The sequence below is a fragment of the Lissotriton vulgaris genome, chromosome 12, assembly GCF_964263255.1.
Source record: "Lissotriton vulgaris chromosome 12, aLisVul1.2, whole genome shotgun sequence".
NCBI classification, from domain to species: Eukaryota; Metazoa; Chordata; class Amphibia; order Caudata; family Salamandridae; genus Lissotriton; species Lissotriton vulgaris.
Window position 1 is genome coordinate 777,250,320 of NC_141700.1, and position 17,087 is coordinate 777,267,406.

A 17,087-nucleotide genomic window follows, 5' to 3' on the forward strand; every position below is an offset into this window, starting at 1 on the left:
TTCCTAAAATAATTGCTTCATTGACCTGCTAGGATATACAGACACATGGGGAACAAATATGAAGCTGTGCGCCTGAGCGCAGCAGTGTGCAGTAGAGCTTCTTTCCTACCAGTGATTTCACAAAGCTTAGTTCTGCTAGAAAGTAAAAGCTACTATACTTGTACACCTAAGACATAAGCTCACAGATAGTAAAGGAAAACATGAAAGAAGCAACAATTGACCTTGTGTGGTTTACCAACAAAGAAAATCAGAGAGCGTAAGAAACGCAGGGGAATCAATGTGTCAGTGAGGCTTGGTCACCAACTATGAACGCAAGGGACATAGATTGTAATTCTGGCTTTCCCATTTGATCATACGGTGTCACCAAGGGAAACATCACTTCCTTCTGTGCCTTCGTTTCCTCAGCCTCCAAAAATAGGAGCACCCATAACAAGCCACAAACAGGTATTGAATCTTACAGGCATAAAGGAACTTCTGAAATGAAACAACCACCAATAAGGGGTGGCGCTCGTAGACCAAGTGTGATCATTTGTTAGGAATAACCCAATGACCAGGCCAATGTTTGCAGAATTTAGCTTAGAAGGCAAGCAAGGCATGTCAAACTCCAGTGAAAAGCAAGCTCCACCAACACGTCAAAGAATGCTGCTCAGACATTATTAAACACTCATCAGCAAATTTTATTTAAAGCAATTTTAATTTCATTGCACTCCAACAATTGAGCTCACAATTTAATTATAAAATATTATAAAAGTGGCAATTTGACGCAGGAGGAAAAGCATACAGAAATAAAGAGGTAGCAATTTTGTTTGGGGAAAGATGATTAAAAAACAGACAGGCGTCCTGGATAATCAAGCCACCCTTTTAGAAAGGTCCAAGTCAAAAATAGAGGGGACAAACATTTGAGACTTTGGACAACAGAACACATTTCTCATTGAGAGAAATTGTCAATACTATGAAGTTTCTGTAGGTTTTGTTTTTGCTCATGTAGGTTTCGACTTAAAATAATTGCAAGACAGGTCGCCAAAGCAGCAGAGGAAGTGGGCGGGAGGGGCTTCCTCAGTAAAACTTAAAAAAGAAACTCTTTCCCATTGGTAACATCAGATGATACATTTGGCCCCACATCAAACATTTGTCTCTTGAATGGCAGTCTACGGAGATGGTCTTTAGTTTCGCCAACAAAGGAGGCTAGTAATGCGCCCATCCCAGTTTGTGCTGCAGCGTTTAAATGGGAAAGCATGGCTATAAGTCATGGCAGAAGGGGTTAACAGTTCTTCGCTGCATTGAGGTTTCTTTCATCATTGGTTTATTCCAAGACTTTGGGCAGGGTATCCTTGGAAAGGGGCAGGATACATCTCAGAATTCCTTGTTTTCGACTGCCAGCAGATGGGACAGAGGATGAATCAAACAGGGGACAACGGAACACCTCAACCTCCCATTCGGATGCTCTGGATCAGCTGAAATATTGCTGCAAAGGTAGAAACAAGGAAACCATTAGATGGGGCAAACACTGATATCTCAGCTCCTGGCTAGACAAACCTTCAACACTGTGCCAGAGGAAATTAGATACACCACAGTCACAAAAACACAATACCAGCAATTAGTGTAAACCTTTAAGATAAAGCTGGATCTAAAATGGGAGCTTTCTACTCTAGCCTCAGGTACACAATACTGGCTAAGTGCCTTTTTGAGCACAAGTATTTATGCTTCCGACCATAAAAGTACCTAGAATTCCCAGCTAAACAAGACAAGTCACTCAGTTCCATTTGAAAGATAAGGCACATGTGGGCACTTTGAAATTGCTCGGTTAGCACTGAGACTGGTAGGGGTAAATGCATATAGGGTTACCAGAACAGTGCCATCATTTAAGGAGCTTGGTAAGAATTCGAATATTGACAAAGAATGAAATTCTGATGCAAGTTCTTATAGTTTCACATCTGAGAATACATGTCTTCTTTACAGACTTATCTGGTGTCTTGTACAGACACCAGATAAGTTTTGTAATTTGCAGCGCTTTCCACACTACTGCTGTATCTCTAGGTTTTGGTATATATCTGCTCTGATTTCCTCCCTTTCCCCCCATTTTTGAGTGTGTCCATTGACTACGGATGTCATTCATTTAGCAATTTAATTACTGGCATATCACGGCCTGTATATATCAGAGGACCTCACCTGTCAAACTGAAAAAGACAGATTTTTCCAGTTCTTCTCTTACTGTGACTAATACACACAAACATAGTCCTCTTTTCATTTTTTCCATGAAAGTCTTTCCACCATTTCTCACTGCCTTCAGATTGTTTCCTACTTTGCAGATACACATTCATGTGTGCTGCACACTTGATGACTAGTTTAGGACCCCTCATATTTAACACCTAATGGATTCTCAGAGGACTGATTTCACATCAAATACAATATCTGGTGGCTGTTCAACAGCAAATCAGTAAATTCAACCTACAGTTGCCCTCCTCTTCCTTATTACCTTTTCTTTACATACCAACTAAACTATATTTATCTTACTTTCCATAGCATACTGTCTCTGGATTAATTTACATATGTCCTGATGAAGACCCTCTAATGACCGAAAAAAACCATCAACCGTTTCTAGCCGTTCTAACTAGGCAACCAATTAGGGTAGTTTTGAAGGTTGGTGCCCAGCCAGCAACTTCATGCACAATCTATACTCTGGTTTGACCATTGTTTTGTAATGGGATACAAATGCTAATTTAGTCATTTATTGCGCACTGTGAAATCACTCCTCACTGAGCACTTATGATTGATAAAAAGTGATTTTAATTGCTTATGTTGTACAATGTGGCCTACTTTTGAGTTGAAACATATTGTATGTGATCTAGTGCCGAGATTTGCCAAGGCCAGATGGAGGAGGGGGGAGGGAGAAGGCCTTTTCCACTCTGGCCCCGAAACTCTGGAATGCCCTTCCGCCTGACTTGGTCGGACAACCCTCTCTGACACTTTTTCGTAAGGAGCTAAAAACCTTGCTTTTCCGTGAGGCTTATTCCTAAAGACATGTTCCCGGGAACTCTGAGACGTGTGACTCTAATTTCGGCTTTGTCGGGCGCCTTGATGCCCTTGGGCTAAGTTGTGCGTTATAAATTGTTTTACATTCATTCATCTATTTATTTCCAGAGCGTGCTGCCTGGTATTTTTGTTTGCTTGTTGAAAATACGTTATTTGGACTGTGGGATATTTCACAATTTCCCCCCAAAATGTTTCTCCTTAAGCTACTTTATCCATATACATTACCTCACTGAAACACTGTTTGCCAAGTCCTGAACTATGAAATCAGGCATTTCGTCCACACAGGTGGCTGAACTAAAATGGTCAACACATGAAGTACTGATAAACATCTACATTTTGATATGTAATAACCATATTATTGGACAAAAAGCTCTGAAGGGTACCTAATCACACTTCACCAATGAACCTAGTTCAGACAGCCAGGGTGACAATGAAAGAGTAGACACTGAACTGTGCAGTAACTGGTTAAACTTGTTAGATGAACCATAAATGTGTCACAGGTCTGTAGATTCAACTTCAAGTTTGACTTGAGATACAGTGCTGAATATATTTCTATATCTGGCAACCGCCAGTAGGTAATTAATAAAAAATATAAATAACAACGCCACCTGTGGCTGCTTTTTAGAACTTTAATTGTCGGCCACCATTGTACGCGTTTCGCCAGCACAGAAGACTTGCTCACTAAGTGAGCAGGCGAAACGTGTACAATGGTGGCCGACAATTAAAATTTCTAAAAAGCATCCACACGTGATGTCGTCATCCTTTGTGAAAGGAGTTTGGTGATTTATAACGGACCCTCTCTCGTGGGGTTCTGAAAGACGACACGTCCTTTGGTCAGGAGAGCAGCGGGCTTTCAACAAGAGAAATGCGGAGGAACACACACACACACATATATATATATATATATATATATATATATATATTATATAAGACATGAATAGAGGGCAATATTCTAGACTAAGCAGGACAGGTAACATCTTCTGGGAAACACCTCCACAAACATTGTCTATTAGTGACTTCTTCCATGCCCCCAAAGAGACCTACCTGAGCCACAAACCACAAACACAAACAGGGCGATCAGCCAAGGACCAACAGGGGCTTTTTCCTCAGGCAGCGGTTTCTGAAAGAAAGAAAAAAAATCTGTTCATACAAAATAATAAATGAACTATTGCTCCTGTACCAGCACTCCACACCACACTCCCACCTCCCCATGCAAATATCCCTAGCTTCATATTTTCATACGAAATCTTGCTTTTACACGTTTGTTGGCCAACCATAACCAAACGTGTGCAACATCTGTAGGAAGCACTGGTGAGAAGGACTCTGTACATTAGAACCTTCTCTAGTTTGATCTAACTGGAAGACACAATCAGAACAACTTCTTTTTATCCAAAAGGAAACCATAATACAATAAGACAAACAACCAAAAACATGAAAACAGTCCTTTGTCTTAAAGTTTCTTCCTATTTTATATTGCCTCTCCACCCCCCGCCCACCAAAAAACACAAAGTGCACATGGGGAAATTAAGGAACAACACTTCCTACCCAGAAATTGCATGATCCACTCACTATGTTTAAATGCAATCAATTACTCTCCTTGGCTTGTAGTGAACAAGTGCTTACGTGGTACCTTAGGTGGAGAGTAGCTGCTTTGGGAAGTATTGTTTCTGCTGTGATCTGCTGCGGACTGATGATGCCCAGAAAATGTATTTTTCTATTTTATGAGTGCAAAACTAGGATTGAGTGTTGCAGACTCAGTGGATCCTATTCTCACGTCAATCCTCTATTTAAGAACCTGATTGTACGGAACCGCTCCTTGACAGGTATATATGAATGTACAGTGCACTGCACAAATGGCATTGTTCTGCTGTGTGCACACTCACTTCCAAACTGGTTGTGAGTTCAGGCATCACCACTGCTAAAATCCTGAGGTTCAAGGAAAGATTTTTATCAAAAAGGATCCCCAGATTTCATATTTGTTCGACAGGGGCCGAACAATGTCCTAATCCTATTGCCATAAATCCAGTGACCAAAGACTGGTTTGGTTGCCCAATACTAGTACATCCATCTATGAAGTTTAATTTGGGTCAATCATCTATGCATCATACATATGTAACAAGTAACATATGAAATGTATAAAGCATGAACCTAGACAGAGGAAGAGAAGAGTTGAACAGGTTTAGAGGAAAGAATACAGAGAGCAGTTCCAGTGGGTGAAGAGTATGGGCGCCAAGTTGTTAGAGGAGAACAGGACATTACATCGAGATGTAGTGTCCTTTGAAGAGGTGCGTCTTCTGCCCTTCTCTAGATTGAAGGAGAGTTGGGGTGGTCCTGATGGATGCTAACCATCATGCCAGATCCTGGGTACAAAGATGAGAAAGGTGTAGCACCGGAGAGTGCCAGAGAGAAAGGTGTAGCACCGGAGAGTGCCAGAGATGAAGGGTGCTGTTTGAGATAGCTTAGTAGACAACAGACAGTGAAGTTAGTCTTGAAGATGGTGGGGCTTCTAAGGTGGGGTGATGTGGTTTAACTTTTTCAGGGCCTCGGAGTGGTATGCTGTGCTCAGGAGGCCCTTCAGAGGGGCCAGTGTGGCGTTAGGGAAGGCTGAGGATGGTGATGCCACTTCTAAGATGCAAGAGCACAAGCGATGCGACATCCGTTCAGAAGTTGAAGATGCCAGGGCCCAAGTGATTTAACATCCGTTCAGAAGTTGAAGATTCTAGAGCACAAGCGCCTTGACATCTGTTCAGAAGTTGAAGATGCCAGTGCCCAAGCGCTTCAACAGCTGCTTAGAAGGTGAAGATGCTAGAGCACAAGCGCTTCGACATCTGTTCGGAAGTTGAAGATGCTAGTGCCCAAGCGCTTCAACAGCTGTTCAGAAGGTGATTTTCAGGAGAAACAGTTTCACTACTGAGCGGGTCATACAGATCCCCATAAACCACCAGGTGAAGATCATCTTTGTGGTTGTATATTGTTGGAGTAAATTACAATTTTATTGGGATCATGTTCATAAAGCATTACTGTGTTCAGTCAATCTTGAGGATTTTGGGGCCAATTTATATTTAGGCACACAGCCCACCGTTCCACCATACGGCAGAGGGGCCGCCGGTCTAATTAATAAATGACCTCCAAGCAGCGATCTTTCATAAAAGTATTGGCAGGAGCCACTGCCACAGCGGTTCCTGTCAATACATTTTACCCTTAGCTACAGGGCCGCGTCAGAGGGACGCTGCCCTGTAACAAAAAGTTTTATCTATATTTATTTCCAAAAAGAAAAACCCTGAAACAGGATGTTCTTTTTCTAAATAAAATAAGTATTGCTCCACTCACAATCTCCTTTGGCGGGGAAGCATTATTTTTTTTTTAATTGTCCCTCACCATCAAGGTTTTGCCTGGAGGTGACAGACAGTAAAAAATCCTAATTGAGTGGGTGGACATGTAGTAATTTCTCCGACAGCCCTTACTCCACAGGGCGGTTGGAGAAGTTTGGCCATAGTGGAGACGGAGTAGTCTTTGCTGCGGCCAAACAGAAGAGCTGCCCAGAAGAGCTGCCCACATATAGATGTGGTGAGCGACCCACCATGTTGGTGGGGAGGGAACTCTGTTGCGACAGAGTTCCCTTCATATCAACATATAAATCAGGCCCCAAGTCCAATGTTTGTAGATGGTGAGCACATTAAAGCCAATGAGAGAAAACATTTTTTTTTTCAACATAGTTTATTTGTCAAATTGCATAGTTATCGCAGTGCTCGGCACACCAGAGGCACCTGCAGAATCAAGCCAGATGGGACCAAAATAAAAGCAATCGACTTTCATATATAGCATAACAAATGCAAATCAACTAGTACAACCCCCCCCTACCAACTCCCTCCCTGCCTCGCCCCTCCCACCAAGGTCGCACGACGTCCGCATAGTCCTGTCCACAGCCTGCATATGGTAAAAGCAATTCCAGCAAGAGAGCACACACACACACACACACACACACACACGGTCCCCCTCCCCACCCCAGCATCTCCCCAGACCCCCATGCACATTAAGTAATCCCAATGCTGGCACCTCCACTTCTGCTGGGGGCTCCAGCCACAAGCCCCTGTAATCCGCCAATCTTTTCCATATTCTGTAGGGTTTGCGTGGGCATCCCCTGGCAACAAAAATAGGCTGTTCCAGCCCCATACAAAAGTCCAGGCCATTCTTCCATGCCGCTACTGAGGGGGCCCGCGGCGCCTTTCACTCCCTAGCAATATCTTGCTTCACTAACGTGAATCCCAGCTGCATGAGATGTCGCTTGTATATATTGCCCCCTAATCCCTCCATCACATTAAGCAGGGCTAGTTGCGGCGTACGGAGGAGCTCCCACCCCAGAACCTCCGTGAGGCAGGAAAAAAACGCTCTCCAAAAGCGTTCAAGGGAAAGGCACTGCCAGACAGTGTGCATGAACGTGCCCTCCTCCCGCCCACACAGAATGCACTCCAGGGAGGCTATCAACCGCAAACATTATTTTAGAGGATAAAAAAATTTGGTGGGTGGGAGACCCCAATGAAGTCCAGATTTGTTGACAATTTCCAAAAGATGATTACTTGAACCATATGCATAACATTTTCACATCGAATAAATACATGCCCTTATCTGTTAGAGTAAATCAACATGCCAGATTTGCCTCTTCAGTCCAGTTTTTAGGTCTCGCCTACGCAGCGCGCATGCGTTGCATAGGAGACTTTAGCCGTCGTACAGCTCTTTTTCAAAGCATATACTTGTGCTTGTGTCGACATACAGCTTGCAGGAGTGCGCCGTGGCGCGCCACAAGCACGAGTATGTGTTTTGAAAAAGAGCTCTCCCCAGCGCGCGCGCACCACTCGTGGGTGCACCCCTCCGCCTCTCTCTCTAGCTTGCACGCCTTTTTTTTTTTTTCAACCTTCAGCGCCAGGCGTGCGCACCTGTGTTCTTTGGATTCTCTAGCCGCTTTTCTCATTACACTGACCCAGTTTTCGTGGCGTTGCCTTTGTTGCATATTTCTTTTCCTATCCTCTTTTCTCTATCCGGCTTTTCATAGAAGTCCGTCAGTTATGTTGAATTTGCATAGCAGCTGATCAACAAATTGCCTGTAATAAAGCAGTAATCACCGTCCTCGTGCTTGCATGTTGTTTGCAGTCCACTCTCACATGGTGACAGAAGCCCCATTTCTTTCTCGCAGGCCTTCCTCTTGCCTTTTGAGCTGTGCTCTCACATTATTACCGTTTGCTTTTGTATCCTCCAGTATCTCAGATGTTCTCCCTGAGCTGCTGTCATTTGGAAGATGACTGGCTGAAAGCCATCATCGATGCGTACATAGAAGTGTTTTTTAGGTCTCGCACCTGGCGACGCAGCGAGAAGCGCTGTCGCCAGCGAGACTTATTGTCGCCGACTCTGCTTTCAAGGGCCCTGAAAGGGAGACAGGAGATGGGCACGCACAGCCTGCATGCCAGATCGGATCGGGACACGCGCTCCATTGTGACTGTGAACTGTTGCCTTTCAGCTTCGTTGTTAATCATGTCCAGCTGGCCTGTACTTTCAAGGAAGTGGTGCCTCGCTGAATTTGTGCATCACACAAATGCAGTTTACTCATTCATACATTATTAAACACTCTAATATTACCACCTTCAGTGCCTAGTTAACACTCTAATATTACCACCTTCAGTGCCTAGTATCATCGCGTACAGCACCATATTGCTCGTAATTGGACGCACCACAATAAAACACATCGCTAAAGGGGAAAACAGTAACCGTTAAAAAATAAAGCAAAGAAACTTTAGTCACGTCTTGTAGCCGTTAACACCATATTGTCCACGCGCTTGCTTCTTGCCATGCGTATTTTTAACAATACCCTACCCCCAAAAATACACATAAAAAAACACAACCTCAACTGACTACCTTTAGTGGCCAGGCCGGGTATTATTGTAGTGTTTTAATATTGCTGCATGATCACAGCCACCCGTGCCTCATTGAGGTGCCATGTGAAGAGAAGGCACTGCGCATGCATTCTTTCCTCCCCTCTAAGATGCATTGGGGGCCGAAAAGATGGTTAGCGTGTCAGACAGCAGACAGAGGCAGAGTCCTTATATAACGGTGCAGCTGTTTGGGTGTTCGAGGCGAGTCTGGGGATAAATTGAGATTCTGCCCGACTGAGCCAGGCTCAGACACAGGTAAGGAGGTTCCTGAGAGATCATGGGGCGGGGTACCTAGGCCGCTCTGATGAAGGAGCAACCCCATAGATGCAGCGCTGCCCCCAACTCCTCTCCCTTGCAGTGACCAGATCACTCCAATGCCTTCGCAATATCGTAGCTGACTCACAAGCCTGGGCGGGTCTCTCAATACAGCAGCCCCCACCTCCCACCGATTTAAGCGACCTAGATGTAGACCCCAGACCCCGCTTCCGGTGTGCCAGATTTTTAGTGTGTGACTAAGATTTCTGTTAACAGAACGGGTGCTTTGTACTTTTTTTGTCCTGATCTTTATTTAACAGCAGTCATTACGACTAATCACTGACTCAGCAGAGTCGATTTTAAACCCATAACAATATCCCTATTAGGCAGCAGCTAAAAGTTATTTTCTACTAGGACAATAAACGTAACTCCTAAAACTCGCTGGCAGATTCGGGCACAAATAATCCTGTCATATACCCAGCAGACATTCGTCCTGGTCCAAAACATTCTTAACGCTATTTCAAGGGCTTAATTTGAGCCGGTGGTTGCAGGTGGAGTCCACTGGCTCTCGTTTTTGGGGGTCGGCACCAATTTGTCCTCAGCTGTTTATAACCCAGAGCAACTTTTAAGAAAAAATGTATGCAACGCATTGTCATTTACAATGCCAATAACTCAAACTTTAATACTGCGAGACCTATTGCATTGTAAATGCTTGTTATTATAGAACGGCAGACTCTGGGCCTCGCCATGTTGAGTGCTTCAGCCAGTGAAGCCTTTGTGTTGCCACTGGTATTGACCTGTGTGCTTGACTTTGCAGACGCTTGCAGTCCAGGAGGGTGCTTTGGCTGTAGAAGCAGGTGAGCCGAAGTATGGAGCATTTTCAGAAGTAGGCAGACTTCCAGTCTGTGGTATGTACAGGAGGAGTGGTGGGTTACAGAGACTAGGCTGGATGTTTCTAAAATGGAGTTGATTTGTGCTGGCTTCTTGGGATGTGTGTACAACTATCACTTCTTATGCGTTTGTTGTCAAATTCGCACAGTTTGCTTTTGGGGTTTGGTCTTTTATTATTCTACAGTAATTTGCATTTTTGTATTTTAGAATGAGATAATTTGCAGACAATAAGAATTCATTGTTGGTATGCAAATAACCTAAAATGTTAATGTGGGAGATGTACTTTATGTGTGGACTCGATTGAGGACTGCTTGTGCATCGTGCAGATCTGCGGCTCATACCTTGGCAGGGTTTCTGTTACCGGGTTGCACTCTACCCACAGGCCCAAATGCTTAAGTGCAGCATAGATCACCATGTAATTTGCGAGCTCTCTGGCTTGATTTGCCTGCAGCCTTTGAACACGGCCCAGCTTTTCTCAGAAGGGGCAGGCGTTCCACAGTACCAATGTGGTGTCATCATTAGTCTTAGCCTCACTGCCAGATCCTAAAGGTATGTGAACAGGATCTTTTGTATCTTTGAGACTGAACCTCTTTGTTGCACGGATTCTGGTATGTGGCTCCTCCTGGCCCTTCTGTTCCTGTCAACTCTTTGCTGCACTTGAGGTGAGGGGGTGAAAGCATAGAGATGCAGTGCTACTGGGACAATTTTTAGAGTGTGGGTAATGCCATTAATGTTATATTACTGAAGTCGGAGAGATTGTGAAAAAACCAAGTGTCACACATCAAATAAACAGTGTAGCAAATGTGCCACGCCCATTCAACAGGAAAGTTTAAAGTAAGGATGTGGTATGTAGCTGGTGGTGCATTTTGGAGCACTAGTGCACTGACATTTACCAACACATTTTCTGTTCAAATGGCCACTAAATTTGCATTGACATGCATTTTTACTGGTAAAACAATATATTGCGCAAAAACAATGTGTGGAAAATTGTTTTTTCAGTGAATATTTATCATTTGCGCATCACCAAGAAAAGTATCTTAATCTGATATGAACCTAATAAAATCATTGTTACCCCCACATGTCAGAATGACAAAAAAAAGTGCTTTATTTGGGCTTTCCTAATTGCTGAAATTATTTGTAATATGTGTATAGTTAACTTCCCGATTATTTAAGTATTTTGTGCCCGAAAAAAAACCTGAGATAATCCAGCTGTTCCTTTGGTTTTGTTTACGCCAGCAGGATTATCACATAGACTTTTACAAAATACTCTTACTTTACAGTCAGAGAAATAAAATGACACCCCAGTTTCCAAATAAGCAGCAATTTGTCAAATTCTAGCCTGAGATTTGACCTTTGTATTTAAATGGGCAGCAAATGTGACAGGGTAAACACAACATTTAAAGGCATCTTTACTGCTCATTCGCCTTCTGAACTCCAGCATGATTATTTTTGCAATGCAATAGGTCTCGCATTTACGAGAGTTTAAGCTATTGGCATTGTAAATGACAATGCCTATCATTTATATGATTTGCAAATTAACACATAAATAAAAAGGTATTTTCATGTACAATGTCAATAGCTCATACTCTTGTAAATGCACGACGTATGCAAAGAAGCGGCTGCCATTGTCCCGGGCTGCTTAGAAAGTAAAAGCTCACGCGGTGTGCTGAATGTTGCAGGTTAGCATGTCGTTCCTGCAGTAGGAGAACCTACTTAATGAAAAGTGCTTACAGACTAAACTAGACGCAAAACGAGATTAAATTAGGGCAATAAAGAAAAAAACACCTACTCTTTGTAATGAATGATGTTGGAATGGCAGATACCTGGCTTTACACTTTACCGCCTCGTTGTAACCTGGTTCCAGAAATGTTTATAACACAGACCATTGTGTGTACATCAAGAGGGGGTGGGGGAGATCAAAGAGATAAACATAGATTAAAGCAAATAAAGAGCCCAAAGATAAAAGCAACAAGCATTGGTATAGCCAATAGGTCTCGCCTTTGACACCTTATAAGTGTTTAGTTATCCAGCACAATATCCTTGGTGCAACACATCAAGTGTTGCATGGTGAAACACTTATAAGGACCCAAAGGCGAGACCTATTGGCTATGCCAATGCTTGTTTTCAAATGTAGTCCCGGCATCCCCGCTGGTTTCACCAAAGGAAATAAATGCCCCAGTTTTGCATGAGATAGTTAGACAAGCGTGTGCACTGAAATTAAATTCTGTGTTCATGTTTTTATCTACATGGAATCCTCTTGTGATTTTGGCAATGGCATGAATTGGAGGAAGGAATGGTTCAGCTCCTCACCCTGCTCAGGGTAGAAAAGCCAACAGTTGAGATTATGGTGTGACACGTCAAACAGAAAGTCAAAACTTTGTGGTAGGTACTATTTAGATAACTATTTCATTTTAAAAACAGTTGTAGCCATCTTTGGCATTAACTGAAAAACAGGACTGGAAGGAATCAGTAGGTTACATGACAACACCAACTAAATAAAACAATTTATTTAATTTAGGATTTGGTATAGCACTAATACCCACCCTAAGGGTGCCTGAGTGCTTTACCTTACAATATGGTACAGTACATTTATGAAAAGTAGCACCACAGTACTTTAAATAAACAAAAAATATAAAATAGGAGAGCACGTTGTTAAAGCAGGTTAGGGACAGAATGAGGAGAGTGACGCAACACTGCTGGCTGGGGAGAAGCAACACAGAAATATGGGGAAAAGAGAAATACATGGGGAAAAGAGAGAAATACATGGGGAAGAGAGAAATACATGGGTGAAAGAGAGAAATACATGGGTGAAAGAGAGAAATACATGGGTGAAAGAGAGCAACAAAAGTATAGGTGGTAGATAACGTGCATGAGAGAGCAACACATAGGGACGCACACAAGCAAGACAGCTGGAAAACCTAGTCAGCCAATCAAAGAGATGGGAAAACAGGCTATGCTCCATGGGAGGGACAACCACAAGATAGAAAGCAAGCAAATAAGAGTTACAGTAAAGCCAACCAATAATATGCAATGGGCAGGCTGAAAACCCACATGTTCTTCGTAAACCCACAATGTCTTTCACTACCAATCATCTTGCACTGTCTGGTAGGCTCAACATAAAGATGGCCGCACAGTACGCCCACACGTCATCACACTTTTTATTACAATGTGGCATAGCATTGCAAAAGCATATTTTGATTTTCTTTTTGTCAAAACTAAACCACTTTGGCTAACCCAATAAGTGCTCGTTATAAACCAAACGGCGAGACCCTTGGGCGTTGCAAAGGTTGTTGGTTTGGAAAATCTGGTGACCTGATCATCTGCATGTATCCTGGGAATTTTCAAAGCACATATGGCTGCCAGTTTACTCTCTCTACTCTACACTCAAGGTGCCCACGTTCTGTACCCTGACACCTGTTCTGCCCCCACGTACGCCGGTGAGGGCAGGGCCCCCACCCCTCATTTACTTGTACCCTCAGTCAGCTTCCAGATTAATTCCTCAGACCACAGTTCATTAATTCCTCAGCCCCTCCTCACCCCAGTTCATTAATTGCAGCCCCCACCCCCTCACCCCAGTTCAGTATCTCGCAATTCGTCCCACCCGTGGACACATTCCTCGCTTCCCTAGCTCGGCCTCGACACACATCTCTTTCCAGGAGTGTTAACCGCCCCCGTGGATCCGCAGCTCGGTACAAACAACCCCCTATTCACTCTCACTCACCGCCTGTGGCCTGGGTCCAGCTCCCCTCTGAGTGATGTTCTTGCTGTGCTTCTCGTTCGCCACCTTCATGCGCTGCACCCCGGACATGGTTGCACTCCGTCCCCTCTCGTGCCCTACTCAGCCCTCCTACCACTGCCACTGCCCCGACACTGACACCTCATCTCCTCCCCCTCCCGAGCCTGGCAACGAAGTCCACGCAACCAGTCCGCGTGGCAGCGCCGCCGCCATCTTAGAAGAGGTTTAGCATATCGGTATTTACAGTTGTGTCACTGGAGTGATCCCCCTACTAAACACTAAAATCATATTATTTTGTTGTGAAACAATAAAATATGTTTTTATTCTTTCTAGAAAGTTATTCTACTACGTTTATTAAAAAAGGTATTTACCTCTATTTATAAATACTTTCATGAATACTGACATCAGTAACAATTCATAAATTACTTGTTGTTTATCGCTAAACGTAATGCCCTGGATGTACAAATGATCAGAAAACATACGCTCAACACATCACTACTGCTTGACACCTGTTATGGCACAATAGTATTTCGCAATATTTTAGTTTTTCTGATAGGCTAGCTCCGGGTGACGTCCCCTCTCGCTCTATTCCCCATCTCCAAGGAGCACCGCGTCACTCGTTCTTTCTCATCCTTTTCCAGCAGCGTTGGCTTGCTTGTTAAGGGAGAATGCAGTGGAATGCTTAGAAAGATCTAAAGGTCACAAATATTTTAGCAGCTTAAGTTTAAAAAAACATAAGTATTTCATTGTCTGAGATCAGTACTGGGCTGCTCTGTAAAAAAACAAGGCGCAATTTTTTCCAATATGCTATGTAATTACATAATGCTTGTGTTATTAATCATCATATAAATAAATGTGCCTACGAGAATTGATTTATTGTTAACTATGTAAAAAAAGGTACTGTATAAACTACTCCTGTCTGTCATGCTTAGATGGCCGCTAGGTTTGCTGTACTGTCCGTTTTTAGTTTCCATTCACTCCTATTACAATGCTAGACAGTGCGCACGCGCTGCTGCCGCCATCTTCCCTTACTTAATGACACGTCGGCGTGTAGCATAATGTTACCAGTCGTCGCCCACGTCATCGGTGACGGCACGTGGTCGTTTGGGGGAGAAATGTACAACGAGACTAACATTTTCTAGGTGGTCCTTGTTCGCTTGTGTTTGTGAAGTGCGAGCAACACTACTCGAGGTCACAGGCCGCCCTCGCGGGGCAGCATCTGCAGCTTGTGCTGCACTTGTTATTTTTTTTCTTTCTGAATGCTTGTTGACACTTTCAACTGTTGCTGCTCTTATTGTTTGGTAAATAACACTTTTTGCAGATTTTCAAAGTAGTGTTATTCTTAGCTCATTAGCACTGAAAATGCTCGCAATTACATCTGAAAGATAACCTCTCAAACGCTTGGCAATTTTAAATGTGATTGTTCACAAGAGAAACAAGCATTGGCAAAGTCAATTGGTCTGGCTTAAACCGCAAGAGCTTTTAGCATTGATAATGTGTTTAACATTGTTGTACACCAGTGTGACTGCTATTCAGCATTGCTAAAAGTGGCAGTGAGGAGAGTGTTGTGGAGTGTCATAGAGTGGAATGGCGAAGAGTGGAGTAGTGTGTCGTAGATTGGAGCGGCATGTGTATAGTAGAGTCGACTGGTGTAGAGTACATTGGCGACGACTGTTGCAGAGTAAAGTGGCTTAGGGTGAATCAGCATAGAATTTAGCGGTGTGCAATACAGCGTCATAGAATGCAGTAGTGTAGATTAGTGTGCTGCATAGCAGAGCGCAGTGGTGCAGAGTGCAATGGTTCAGAGTAGAGCGGAGTACCATAGAGTGCAGTGGCGTAGAGTGGTGCAGAGTAGAATGGCATAGATTATTGCAGAGTAAAGTATAGTTGATGTTAATGGTAAAGATGATTTGTAAAGCGCACATACACCGATTGGTTTCATGGCGCTGTGTTAGGACTTGGCCGTTACCATTGGAGAAGTTAGTTGTGTGCCTGTACAAATAACCAGGTTTTTAAGGTACTTCCTGAAGCTTAGAAGATAAGTGCATGACTGAATCTCCAGGGGGAAAGAATTCCACACTCTCGCGGCAAGAGAGGCAAATCTACAGCCTCCTTGAGGTTTTCCGCTTGAGCGTGGGGGTGGACAGAAGCATAAGGTGAGCTGATCGTAGATTGTGTGATGGGATGTACCTTAGTATCAGATTGTTTATGAATTTGGGGCTACGACCGTGCAGAGATTTAAAAATCAAGCAGCCAGTTTTAAAGACGCAGCGTTGAGGGATGGGGAGCCAGTGCAGTTACCTCAGTAGAGGGGAGGCCGGTTGCCACCTGGGTTGCCGAAGGATCAGTCTGGCTGCCTGGTTTTGGACCATCTGCAGCCGCTTGGTAAGAAAGAGTTGCATGCCCAGGTATACTGAGTTTACATAGTCCAAGTGTGACAGCACAGTGGCTATTACGACCTGTGTCAGGGCTCCCTGTGTGAGTAATCAGCAGATCTTCCTGATCTTTCGCAGCTGAAAGAAGCATTTTGAGATCACCAATCCGACTTGCATTTTTAGTGAGAGATCACTGTTTAAAGCAACACCAAGAGTTTAGAACGAGGGGGAGAGGATGGGGGAGGATCCCAGCTCTGCTGGCCAATAGTGCGGGCCCCGCAACTTTTGGATGTCCCCTGTTAGGACTAGCTCTGTCTTGCCAGGATTTTGCTTTAGGTGGTTGTGGTCCATCTAATGTTGGATGTGCAGCATGGTGGCCTGAAATTCTGTGACAGAGTTAGGTGAGTTGTCAACAGTGAATACCAGTTAGATTTTTACTTTCTGGGTTTGAAAACACCACTTTTAGAAAGTAGGTATTTTCTTGCATAACCATCGTGTGTGCCTCTGTTAGGGTTGTTTATTGACTGTCTGGGTTTGGAGTGGCAGGGCCTGGGGATGTGCATTCTGTTCAGACAGCCACTTAAGTGTTGAGGTGTGTCCCGCCTTTCCAGGGTGAATAGACCTGGGCTGCATTCAGAGTTGGGGGAGGAGATTTCTTTCAGCTGAGTGGGCCTAGTCTGCCAAGGACAATGCTGTCTCCACCTCCTGCCAGGAAGCTGTACCAGCGAGAACCACAATGGTTTTCTGCCACAGAGAACAAATGATTTTGGATTATAAAAAGAGGGGCCAAGACCCCAGACTTTTAGACTACTTCTGGAAATGAGGAGGAACCTCTGCCAAGGAGAAGAGCTGGAAGAAACTGGAAGAAACTGG

At 43.8% G+C, this 17,087-nt stretch overlaps 1 protein-coding gene across 1 annotated transcript; it reads right to left on the minus strand.

The window, feature by feature from the left end:
* Nucleotides 1-653: 653 nt before the first annotated feature.
* LOC147678679 (stress-associated endoplasmic reticulum protein 1-like) lies at nt 654-14,089 on the minus strand. The gene is made up of 3 exons (XM_086946136.1): nt 13,825-14,089; nt 4,078-4,153; nt 654-1,465 (listed from the first exon to the last, which is right to left on the minus strand). The coding sequence occupies exons 1-3, from the start codon at nt 13,909-13,911 to the stop codon at nt 1,425-1,427; spliced, it is 204 nt and encodes a 67-aa protein (XP_086802262.1). The 5' UTR covers nt 13,912-14,089; the 3' UTR covers nt 654-1,424.
* Between the last annotated feature and the right edge of the window lie 2,998 nt (nt 14,090-17,087).